This window comes from Salvelinus sp. IW2-2015, unplaced genomic scaffold, assembly GCF_002910315.2.
Source record: "Salvelinus sp. IW2-2015 unplaced genomic scaffold, ASM291031v2 Un_scaffold2360, whole genome shotgun sequence".
NCBI lineage: Eukaryota > Metazoa > Chordata > Actinopteri > Salmoniformes > Salmonidae > Salvelinus > Salvelinus sp. IW2-2015.
In genome coordinates this window covers 23644-36620 of record NW_019943685.1, presented here as the reverse complement: position 1 = coordinate 36620, position 12977 = coordinate 23644, and the positions used below count along the sequence as shown (strand labels likewise).

At 43.3% G+C, this 12977-nt stretch overlaps 1 protein-coding gene across 1 annotated transcript; it reads right to left on the bottom strand.

Annotated features, from left to right (window-relative positions):
• Positions 1-585: 585 nt before the first annotated feature.
• On the bottom strand, positions 586-6495 carry LOC112073776 (uncharacterized). Its single transcript, XM_024141012.1, has 4 exons — positions 6396-6495; positions 4890-5594; positions 4149-4384; positions 586-1333 (listed from the first exon to the last, which is right to left on the bottom strand). The coding sequence occupies exons 1-4, from the start codon at positions 6466-6468 to the stop codon at positions 1046-1048; spliced, it is 1302 nt and encodes a 433-aa protein (XP_023996780.1). The 5' UTR covers positions 6469-6495; the 3' UTR covers positions 586-1045.
• Between the last annotated feature and the right edge of the window lie 6482 nt (positions 6496-12977).

Sequence of the window (12977 nt, the reverse complement as noted above, 5' to 3'; positions counted from 1 at the left end):
ACACACACGTTGTGTTCATTAGATGATGACATCATAAAGGAGTCTGAGAATGTTGACAGACACACACACACACGTTGTGTTCATTAGATGATGACATCATAAAGGAGTCTGAGAATGTTGACAGACACACACGTTGTGTTCATTAGATGATGACTATAAGGAGTCTGAGAATGTGACAGACCACACACACACGTTGTGTTCATTAGATGTATGACATCATAAAGGAGTCTGAGAATGTTGACAGACACACACGTTGTGTTCATTAGATGATGACATCATAAAGAGAGCTCTGAGAATGTTGACACACACACACGTTGTGTTCATTAAGATGGATGACATCATAAAGGAGTCTGAGAATGTTGACAGACACACACGTTTGTTCATTAAATGATGACATGCAGTAAAAGGATCTGAGAATGTTGACAGACACACACACGTTGTGTTCATTAGATGATGACATCATAAAGGAGTCTGAGAATGTTGACAGACACACACACGTTGTGTTCATTAGACACAAACATTAGGATGACGTGAATTACATGCGAAAGCAACGTGAGCGGTATAAAAAAAGAGTAAACAAACGTATAAAAATAACCATTCGATACCAATGCATTTTTATTGGTAAGACGGTTCATAATAAACTGTAAAATGGCACAGAACATAATAAACACATTACAGTTGAGATTGTCTCAGTGTTTCACTGAGACCCTAGACGTGACCCCACTCTCCCAGGGTGTCTCGGGGAGACTTGGGATATGCAAAACACATTTTCTAAATAAAATAGGACCAATATAAGCACCCATAAAAGTATTCTTGTTATCCTAAGAAAAACTAGGATTAAAACCCATTGTATAGTTATTGTTTTTTTAAAGCAGAATGTTCACTCCAAAACAAGTGACCGGGGAAAGAGGTAAACAAATTCTGAGAGCCTAGTCCTTTCCAATTTAGAAAGCAACGAATGCTCACCACACCAGACACGAGTCAAATACATAACGTACATCAAATACTGTATTTGGCCCCAGATCTGCATCACATCCCACCCTGTCTATGTGGTCTCTGATTCAGTCCCGTCTCTGTCCCCAGCTCCATTAGTAGTGGTCGAGGCCCCGGAACCACCCCCTGCTACCCCTTCCGTCCTGCTACACTGGTGGCAGCAGCTGTGATGTGTCTGGTTCCTCTGTTGGTTCTGGACCAGGCCAGTGAGGAGCTGCAGTACCCTGACCTCATGTTCCATCCGAGCCCTCTCTCTCCGGTCCTCCCTGTCTGCTGCCTCCCTCTGCCTCCTCTCCTCTCTCTCCAGCCACTGAGACAGGAGGTCCTGCTGCCAGCGAGTCTGAGATAGAGACACAGGGTCATTCCATGTCATATCAGCAAGCCATGACACCTGCCATCTCTGATTGATCAGAAATRGTTTCTGTAGTTAGAAACCGATAAGATTAGCATTCCTGCAACATTATTTTATTGAAATCTAATTTGATCTCTGAGAAATTAAGCTAATTGATTGCAGGCCATTTAAATTCTATGATTCATATAATATTCAATAAATATAGTACATAAAATCCGATTTGGACCAAAACAATTTCTAACAATGATTAAGACACGAGGATTCCAAAGAAAATGGTCAAAAGCCATCCACGGACCCCCCCCCCATCCAACCACCAACCCCCCACACCATTGCAAACTCCCACCCACGGACCCCCCCCGCATGCCACCACCCGACGGACCCCCCCCCCCCCCCCTGCCAACCCACCCACGGACCCCCCCCCCCATACAACCCACCCACGGGACCCCCCCCCCCCCATAACAACCCCACCCACGGACCCCCCCCCCCATCCAACCCCACCCACGGACCCCCCCCATACCAATCCCACCCACGGACCCCCCCCCCATTACCAATCCCCACCCACGGACCCCCCCCCCATGACCAACCCACCCACGGGACCCCCCCGCCCCCCCCATACCAACCCCCCACGGACCCCCCCCCCATCAACCCACCCACGGACCCCCCCCCCATACAACCCACCCACGGACCCCCCCCCATGACCACCCACACCACGCACCCCCCCCCCCCTCATACCCATACCCCCACCCACGGACCCCCCCCCCCATACCAACCCACCGCCAACGGACCCCCCCCCCATACCAACCCCACCACGGACCCCCCCCCCATGCCACCCCACCACGACCCCCCCCATACCAATCCCCACCCAAAAAGTTAGTACATACAGTTGCATTTGGAACGTATTCAGAACCCTCGGACCTTTTTCCATATTTTGTTTACGTTACAGCCTTTATTCTAAAATTTGATTAAATACGTTTTTTCCCCCTCATCAATCTACACACAATACCCCATAATGACATCACAATACCCCATAAGAACATCACAAATACCCCATAATGACCAAGCAAAAAAAGGTTTCTAGAAATGACTTATTTACATAAGTATTCAGACCCTTTTGCTATGAGAACTCAAAATTGAGCTCAGGTTGCATCCTGTTTCCATGATCATCCTTGATGTTTCTACAACTTGATTGGAGTCCACCTGTGGTAAATTCAATTGATTGGACATGATTTGGAAAGGCACACACCTGTCTATATAAGGTCCCATAGTTGACAGTGCATGTCAGAGCAAAAACCAAGGTCGAAGGAATTGAATTGACAGGATTGTGGCGAGGCACAGATCTCGTGGGGGGGGGGGGTGCTGATCCTCGACGGTGCTGTTCCTAATAGCAATAACAGCACCATCTAGTGGTCAGAACACGGTAATATCAGGATGTAGAATGGGACATAAACTTCAATTACTAATTTCTCTGAATAGGGGGGGAAAAAACCGATCACCAAATTCACTGAGAATACATAATATGAAGAAACAATACCCTGACCTGCAGCTCCACTCCACTGGTCAGACAGAGAACTAAAACTAAATACTGGTTGTTGGGGTGGTATTGGCATGGGTGGTCTGTAGGTGGATTTTGACAATTTCTTTGGAATCCTCATATCGTACACTCAAATCAAATTTGATTCTAAATCAAATTAAAACTTTTTTTTGTCACGTGCCCAAATACAACAGGTGTAGACCATAGATAGATGCACATTGTTTTAGTTCAAATTTGATGTTATGTACTATATTTATTAAATATTATATGAACCTCTCCCTCAACGTGATCAAGACAAAGGAGATGATTGTGGACTACAGGAAAAAGAGGACCAAGCACGCCCCCCATTCTCATCGACGGGGCCGTAGTGGAGCAGGTTGAGAGCTTCAAGTTCCTTGGCGTCCACATCACCAACAAACTAACGGTCCAAGCACACCAAGACAGTCGTGAAGAGGGCACGACAAAACCTATTCCCCCTCAGGAGACTGAAAAGATTTGGCATGGGTCCTCAAAAGGTTCTACAGCTGCACCATCGAGAGCATCCTGACTGGTTGCATCACCACCTGGTATGTATTCGGCGCAAGTGACAAATAAAAAAATAATATTTTGATTTGAATTCTAGAACTTAAAATAGCCAATTTGGGTGCAATCAGCTTAATTTTGCAGAGATAAAATTATATTTCAACTATATTTAATGTTGTAGGAATGCAAATCTTATCCGTTTCTAACTACAGAAATGATTTAAGAGGTGGAACGACCCCCACCGATATATACAGTTTAGACATTGAGGATGCTATCAAAAGCATTGAAGATGGATTTACTTTAATATAATTCCATGGCAACCATGTTAGCTCCTCATGAGCAATCTTCCGATTTTTAAAGCCATACTATGACTGACTGAATGTCTAAAATTCGAAACAAGAATCTAAATACTCATCAGGAATGGATAAATGGTATGCTCAACGGTGCTAACATGCCGTCTCAGTTTAACAGTTGGCAGAACTGTATGTGTGCGTCCAAAATGACACCCTATTCCCTATAAATTAGTGCACTGTATAGGTAATAGGGTCTAAAGTAGTGCACTATATAGGTAATAGGGTCTAAAGTAGTGCACTGTATAGGGAATAGGGTCTAAAGTAGTGCACTATATAGGGAATAGGGTCTAAAGTAGTGCACTGTATAGGTAATAGGGTCTAAAGTAGTGCACTATATAGGGAATAGGGTACAATTTGGGATGCATTATATATATATAAATTTAAATCTGTCTCTGACCTGCTCCTGTCTCTGGCCCTCCAGCTGCACCAGCAGCCCCCGGGACTCTGAGACCAGCCTCTGGAAGCAGTCAGCCAGGTGCTTCAACGCAGGCTCCAGGGACTGGGTGGAGGGGATGGTGGTACCACGGCTCAGGCCGGGGCTAGGGTCTGGGGGTGGAGGAAGAGGGGAGGCCAGGTGGGGTGGTGGTGGTGGGGAGGGGGATCTGGAGCTCAGGTCTACCTCTAATGGATGACCTGCAATCAAGAGATGAACTAGATAATGATTCTAAATCATTTAAGCTTTATTTTCCCAACATTGTGACATTTGATTTGAAATTGTATAAAGACTAGATCAACTGTGATAATACAGTCAGTATTGTATTGTATAAAGACTAGATCAACTGTGATAATACAGTCAGTATTGTATTGTNCTGTGTTAATACAGTCAGTATTGTATTGTATAAAGACTAGATCAACTGTGATAATACAGTCAGTATTGTATTGTATAAAGACTAGATTAACTGTGTTAATACAGTCAGTATTGTATTGTATAAAGACTAGATTAACTGTGTTAATACAGTCAGTATTCTATTGTATAAAGACTAGATCAACCGTGTTAATACAGTCAGTATTGTACTTCAGTTTCTATCAGAGGTTGGAGCTCATTGAAAAACACATCTAAGATTTGTTACTAATGATAATTTCAATGAAAATCAGTGGCACTGACAGAAGAAAGCGTGACAGACAGTAGAATACATACCAACAGGTTCATGATAGACGTTGAGGCGGTCTACAAATACATCATGGCGTCTTCCACCCGAGCCCACCAGTGGCTGACCGTTGATTCCTATGCCGTTGGACTCGTACTCGTCTGTGTCTTCTGCCTCTCTGTCCTCCTCCTCCTCCACCTTCACCTCAGAGACCAGATACCGCGACTGCCGTCCTCCTATCCCCTCAGGAGATCCAGAATGGGGTTCTGTTCCTATTCCAATTCCATCGACAGACCCAAAATGTCGCCCCCCTACAATCCTATCAGGAGATCCAAAATGGCGTCCTCCTCCTCTTATCCCTTCAGACCCAAAATGGAGACCTCCTCCTAGTCCTCCTATCCCTTCAGGAGATCCAAAATGGCACCCTCCTCCCATCCCATCCACTGCACAGTTTCTCCCCAGCACAGCGTCCATCTCGGCGTAGTACCTGAAACTGCAGGGCTGGGAGTCGTCCACGCTCCTGAGCAGCTTGGCTCTGACGTAGTTGGCCTTGAGGGTCTTGACGCGGAGTCGGCACTGGTGGGGACTGCGGGAGAAGCCCAGGTCACACATGCGGGTTGAGAGGTGTTTGAAGACATGGCGGTTTCGGACGTTCTCCGCCAAGCTCTTCTGTACGTGCTCGTCGCTCCAGGCACACAGCAACACCTGAGTCTCCTCCACCGTCCAGTTGACGGAGCGCTCGGCCTCTCGTTTCCCTGCAGGAGTGAGGTGTGGACAGTACAGTACAACCATAAGGCATTAGAACGCTTATTAATATGAAGCTACACAGTGAACACAACAGGTATTTTGCTCATATGGTAGGTTTACACATTGGTACTAGTTAGCGACTATCCTTACATCAGTTGACCCCCTCCACACAAAATGACACTGGATTGCAGGCAACAGGTTCAAATAATGTTTCTATTTCCTTGCTTTAATTAAAAGTGTGATGCATGCAGACTCTTGTTGATGCTGCCGGATGGCCCTATAAATAATAACTATAATCTCTCAAATGATAGCCATAATGTTTGGCAACAGCATCGCGCTAGCTATCACTTAGCTCTAGTTTAAATCCCTGTAATATGGATATCTTCCATCATGGAGTTGAGTAAACTTAGCTGGCTAGTTATTATCTGACTTTCTACCATTTATTGAGACTAGCAAGCTAGCTAGTTGACTGCACAGTAGCAATAATGCTAGCTAAGTGGTAGGCAAGAGAGTCAAGATAAGTTTCAGCTTGCTAGCTTGTCTGTGTGAGAAATAGCTTGTTATCTAATATCACAACTGGTATATCAAGGCTATAAAACATAAGTTTCTTCGATAACAAAGTGACATCGAAGCTTCGCCAGCATGTGTAGTCTGCGTAGCTAGCACAGTTAACGTTAGCTAGCTATTTCCTGACTTAAGCTAACTAACAGTAACGTTACCGTTAGCAAGGCTATCACCAGTACGTTATGAATGAGCGATGCATGCATGAAATTAATGTTAAAACATACTGCCCCGTATCAGACACGTACTTTTCGTGGAAGTTGTGACCGAGTTAGTAGAGTTGATAATCGGAGGATTCATCTTCGCTTTCCGTGTAAACATCCAGAGATAACGGTGTGATTTCCTCTCTTCCGGTTTCGAAGTATCGTTTGCGTGACGTCACCAAGATGCAGAGGACATTTTTGTCATTTTAGAGTCAATGAACGCTGACGCATGTAACTACATTAAATTATTGTCACAATGTTACAGCTTCATAAGTGTAGTGGATAGATATCCTACTTCTGGGCCAAAATCTGCAATCATGAGATAATATTGAAAACACTACATTGGGCAAAAATTGCACAACATTTTTAGATGAGGAACAAGACAATTTGAGAACAGTGAGTGGCTTGTAAAGTAACATGTCAGCTGGGTCAGTGTATGTTTGTGTGTCCCTCCTTCCACTTCGATTACTTTCTTCCCTATCCTTTCATCTCTAACACAGTACAGGAGTCTTTGGTGCAGCTAACTGCAGCTAATGCTTTTTCTACCTCCTCTGATCCACAGATGTCCTGAGAGCCTGTCACCCACCACCAACTGCCACATTCTCTCCACCAATGACATCCATTAAATGTCTGGGTTAAAACTGGAGGTGGAGGGAGAGGATGAAAGCTTTGCTATTCCTTTAATTACTGGTATTGTCTACATTAATGTGCACAATAACCTAGTCATAACATGTAGAATGATGATCCAATGCACCACAGTACAGATAACTAGATGATTAGAAGAGAAGGGGGGGACAAGACCAGTTCTCTTCTCCTGCTGCATGCTAGTTAACAGTTCTCTTCTCCTCCTGCATGTTAGTTACCAGTTCTCTTCTCCTCCTGCATGTTAGTTACCAGTTCTCTTCTCCTCCTGCATGTTAGTTACCANACCAGTTCTCTTCTCCTCCTGCATGTTAGTTACCAGTTCTCTTCTCCTCCTGCATGTTAGTTACCAGTTCTCTTCTCCTCCTGCATGTTAGTTACTAGTTCTCTTCTCCTCCTGCATGTTAGTTACCAGTTCTCTTCTCCTCCTGCATGCTATTTACCAGTATTCCTCCTGCATGTTAGTTACCAGTTCTCTTCTCCCCCTGCATGTTAGTTACCAGTTCTCTTTTTAAACATTACACTCACAGAAGTTCCAAAAGAATAAAGACATTTCAAATGTCATATTATGTCTATATACAGTGTTGTAACGACATGCAAATGGTTAAAGTACAAAAGGGAAAATAAAAAACATAAGTATGGGTTGTATTTACAATGGTGTTTGTTKTTCACTGGTTGCCCTTTTCTTGTGGCAACAGGTTACACATCTTGCTGCTGTGATGTATTTCACCCAGTAGATATGGGAGTTTATCGGGTTTGTTTTCAAATTTTGTGGTTGCCCTTTTCTTGTGGCAACAGGTTACACATCTTGCTGCTGTGATGTATTTCACCCAGTAGATATGGGAGTTTATCGGGTTTGTTTTAAAATTTTGTGGATCTGTGTAATGTGAGGGAAATATGTGTCTCTAATATGGTCATATATTGGGCAGGAGGTTATGAAGTGCAGCTCAGTTTCCACCTCATTTTGTGGGCAGTGTGCACATAGCCTGTCTTCTCTTGAGAGCCAGGTCTGCCTACGGCGGCCTTTCTCAATAGCAAGGCTATGCTCACGAGTCTGTACATAGTCAAAGATTTCCTTAATTTTGGGTCAGTCACAGTGGTCAGGTATTCTGCCACTGTGTACTCTCTGTTTAGGGTCAAATAGCATTCTAGTTTGTTCTGTTTTTATGTCAATTCCAATGTGTCAAGTAATTATCTTTTTGGGTTGGGTCTAATTGTGTTGCTGTCCTGGGGCTCTGTTTGTGTTTGTGAACAGAGCCCCAGGACCAGCTTGCTTAGGGGACTCTTCTCCAGGTTCATCTCTCTGTAGGTGATGGCTTTGTTACAGAAGGTTTGGGAATTACTTCCTTTCAGGTTCTCTCTCTCTCTGTGCTTCTACATCTGCATTGCTTGCTGTTTGGGGTTTTAGGCTAAGTTTCTGTACAGCACTTTGTGACATCAGCTGATGTAAGAAGGGGCTTTATAAATACATTTGATTGATTGATAGGCACAAAACAGTGAGAGAGGCTACTTTTAACTCCCATTTTAAGTTTGTTCAGGGCAAATCGTTTAGTGCTTTTCTCTTGCAACATCATACTTATTTTAACAACAATTTAGTCCCCGCTGCTTCCATAACGTGTTTTTTTTATATCCGTTGTTTTAATCAAATTTTACTGCTTGCATGAGTTACTTGATGTGGAATAGAGTTCCATTGAGTCATTGGCTCTATTTAGTACTGTGCGCCTTCCACCGTCTGTTTTGGACTTGGGGACTGTGAAGAAACCTCTTGTTGTCACGCTCGCTATCCTCAAACTCCCTGTCATAAATCGACCAAGGCGCAGCGTGCATGTATTTCCACATCTTTTAATGAAAGTGAAACCGAAACAACCCCCCCCKAAAAAAACAGGTAAACGGCAAAGAACGTGACGCAACCGAGGTGCAAACAAACACACAGGGAAAATAATTACCCACAAAACACAGGTGGAAAAAGGGCTACCTAAGTATGGTTCTCAATCAGAGACAACGATAGACAGCTGCCTCTGATTGAGAACCACACCCAGCCAAACACATAGAAATAGAAAATCATAGAACATAGACTGCCCACCCAAATCATACCCTGACCAAACCAAAATAGAGACATAAAACGCTCTCTACGGTCAGGGCATGACACTTGTGGCATATCTTGTGGGGTATGCATGGGTGTCTGAGCTGTGTGCCAGTAGTGCAAAAAACAGGTCGGTGCATTCAACATGTCAATACCTCTCACAAATACAAGCAGTGATGAAGTCAATCTCTCCTCCACTTTGAGCCAGGAGAGATTGACATGTATATTATTAATATTAGCACTRTGTGTACATCCAAGGGCCAGCTGTGCTGCCCTGTTCTGAACCAATTGCAATTTTGAACCAATTGCAAATTCATTTTTTTGTGGCACCTGACCACACGACTGAACAGTAGTCCAGGTGCGACAAAACTAGGGCCTGTAGGACCTGCCTTGTTGATAGTGTTGCCAAGAAGGTAGAGCAGCGCTTTATTATAGACAGACTTCTCCCCATCTGAGCTACTGTTGTATCAATATGTTTTGACCATGACAGTTTACAATCCAGGGTAACTCCAAGCAGTTTAGTCACCTCAACTTGCTCAACTTGCTCAATTTCCACATTATTTATTACAAGATTTAGTTGAGGTTTAGGGTTTAGTGAATGATTTGTCCCCAATACAATGCTTTTAGTTTTAGAAATATTTAGGACTAACTTATTCCTTGCCACCCACTCTGAAACTAACTGCAGCTCTTTGTTGAGTGTTGCAGTCATTTCAGTCACTCTAAAAGCTGACGTGTATAGTGTTGAGTCATCCGCATACATAGACACTCTGGCTTTCCTCAAAGCCAGTGGCAATTCATTAGTAAGGGTTGAAAAAAGTAAGGGGCCTAGACAGCTGCCCTGGGGAATTCCTGATTCTACCTGGATTATGTTGGAGAGGCTTCCATTAAAGAACACCCCATGTGTTCTGTTAGACAGGTAATTCTTTATCCACAATATAGCACACACACACACACACACACGTTTTGTCAGCAGCTGACTATGATCGATAATGTCCAAGGCCGCACTGAAGTCTAACAAAACAGCTTCCATAATCTTTTTATCATTAATTTCTCTCAGCCAATCATCTCATTTGTGTAAGTGCTGTGCTTGTTGAATGTCCTCTATAAGCATGCTGAAAGTTTGTTGTCAATTTGTTTACAGTAAAATAGCATTGTATCTGATCAAACACATTTTTTCCCAAAAAGTTTACTAAGGGCTGGTAACAGGCTGATTGGTCGGCTATTTGAGCCGCTATTCTTAGGTAGCGGAATGACTTTTGGTCGCTCCAAGCCTGAGGGCACACACTTTCTAGTAGGCTTACATTGAAGATGTGGCAAATAGGAGTGACAATATCGTTCACTATTATCCTCAGTAATTTTCCATCCAAGTTGTCAGACCCTTGTGGCTTGTCATTGTTGATAGACAACAATAATTTTTTCACCTCTTCCACACTAACTTTATGTAATTTAAAATTACAATGCTTGTCTTTCATAATTTGGTCAGATATACTTGGATGTGTAGTGTCAGCATTTGTTGCTGGCATGGCTCGGGCTCAACTGAGGGAACAAGATATTATCAACTGAGGGAACATGTTTAATACAGTACATTTTCACTTTTCTTTTTCTACCTATAGCTGTTTATAATAGTGTAGCGAATGTATTCAGACCCCTTGACTTTTTCCACATATTGCTAAGTTACAGCCTTATTCTAAAATGGATAAAATAGTTTCCCCCCTCATCAATATACCATATAATAACAACGTTTTTTTTAAACAAAGTTTTTTAGACATTTTTGCAAATGTATTAAAAATAAAAATCTGAAATATCTCAAACTTTTTGGGGGGTTTGTTTTTTAACCACTTTTCTCCCCAATAACGTGATATCCAATTGGTAGTTTACAGTCTTGTCCCATCGCTGCAACCCCTGTAAGGACTCAGGAGAGGCAAAGGTCGAGTGCCATGCCCGCCGAAACAAGACCCTGTCAAGCTGCACTGCTTCTTGACACACTGCTCGATTAACCCGGAAGCCAGCCACACCAATGGATTGAAGGAAACACCTCCCTGACCAAGGACCTTCTCCCAATTGCTCAGTTTGGCCGGACGGCCAGCTCTAGGATGAGTCTTGGTATTTCCAAACTTTTCCCTTTAAGAATGATGGAGGCCACTCTGTTCTTGGGGACCTTCAATGCTGCAGAAATGTTTTGGTACCCTTCCCCAGATCTGTGCCTCGACACAATCTTGGCTCGGAGCTCTACGGACAATTCCTTCGACCTCATGGCTTGGTTTTTGCTCTGACCTGCACTGTCAACTGTGGAACCTTATATAGACAGGTATGTGCCTTTCCAAATCATGTCCAATCAATTGAATTTACCACAGCTGGACTCCAATCAAGTTGTAGAAACATCTCAAGGATGATCAATGGAAACAGGATGCAACTGAGCTCAATTTCGAGTCTCATAGCAAAGGGTCTGAATACTTATGTAAATAAGGTATGAAAATTATTTTGTTCTTTTTTTTTATCAAACTTTTCTGAAAAACAGTTTTCGCTTCATCATAATGAGGTAATGTGTGTAGATTGATGAGGGACATTTTTTATTTAATCCATTTTAGAATAAGGCTGTAATAAAACAAATGTGGAAAAAGTCAAGGGTTCTGAATGCTTTCCAAATGCACTGTATGAGATATGTTACAATTCCCATCAATTGGGTTATCCCTATTGGCGCGAAGCATGGGGTGTTTGCCTTTCACGCCAGAGACCCAGGTTTGCTTTCCTGGCTTGCTGTTCTTTACCATACATTTCAGATGTTTATAATAATGTACTATTGGAACTAAAGCTGCAATCTAGAACGTAAAAAGTTTATTCGGCTGTCCTCATAGAGAACCCTTTGAAGAAACCTTTTTGGTTCCATGTAGAACCCTTTTTGGTTCCATGTAGAACCCTTTTTGGTTCCATGTAGAACCCTTTTAGGTTCCATGTAGAACCCTTTTGGGTTCCATGTAGAACCCTTTTGGGTTCCATGTAGAACCCTTTCCACAGAGGGTGGAATTAAAAAGGTTTCTCCACACCACAGAATTTTAAAAGCACACGTGGTACGATAACCATAACCACCACTAAGTCATTTATCAGACATTGTAAAGAGAGGAGCTTCAGCAAGAGCATTGTGTGATGTGTGGCTGTCTGTTTAGTAGTCCTGCAGTCCTTATGGCTGTCTGTATAGTAGTCCTGCAGTCCTTATGGCTGTCTGTAATAGTAGTCCTGGCAGTCTTATGGCTCTGTCTGTATAGTAGTCCTGCAGTCCCTTATGGGCTGTCTGTAATAGTAGTCCTGCAGTCCTTATGGCTGTCTGTATAGTAGTCCTGCAGTCCTTTGGCTGTCCTGTATAGTAGTCCTGCTCCTTTGGCTGTCTTATAGTAGTCCTGCAGTCCTTATGGCTGTCTGTATAGTAGTCCTGCAGTCCTTGTGGTCTGTATAGTAGTCCTGCAGTCCTTATGGCTGTCTGTATAGTAGTCCTGCAGTCTTAGGCTGTCTGTTTAGTAGTCCTGCAGTCCTTATGGCTGTCTTGTATAGTAGTACCTGCAGTCCTTGTCTGTCTGTATAGTAGTCCTGCAGTCCTTATGGCTGTCTGTTTAGTAGTTCCTGCAGTCCTTGTCTGTCTGTATAGTAGTCCTGCAGTTCTTGTCTGTCTGTATAGTAGTCTGTATGGCTGTCTGTATAGTATCCTGCAGTCCTCATGGCTGTCTTGTATAGTAGTCCTGCAGTCCTTATGGCTGTCTGTATAGTAGTTCCTGCCAGTCCTTGTCTGTCTGTATAGTAGTCCTGCAGGTCCTTGTCTGTCTGTATAGTAGTCTTAGGCTGTCTGTTAGTAGTCCTGCAGTCTCATGGCTGTCTGTATAGTAGTCCTGCATTCCTTATGGCTGCCTGTA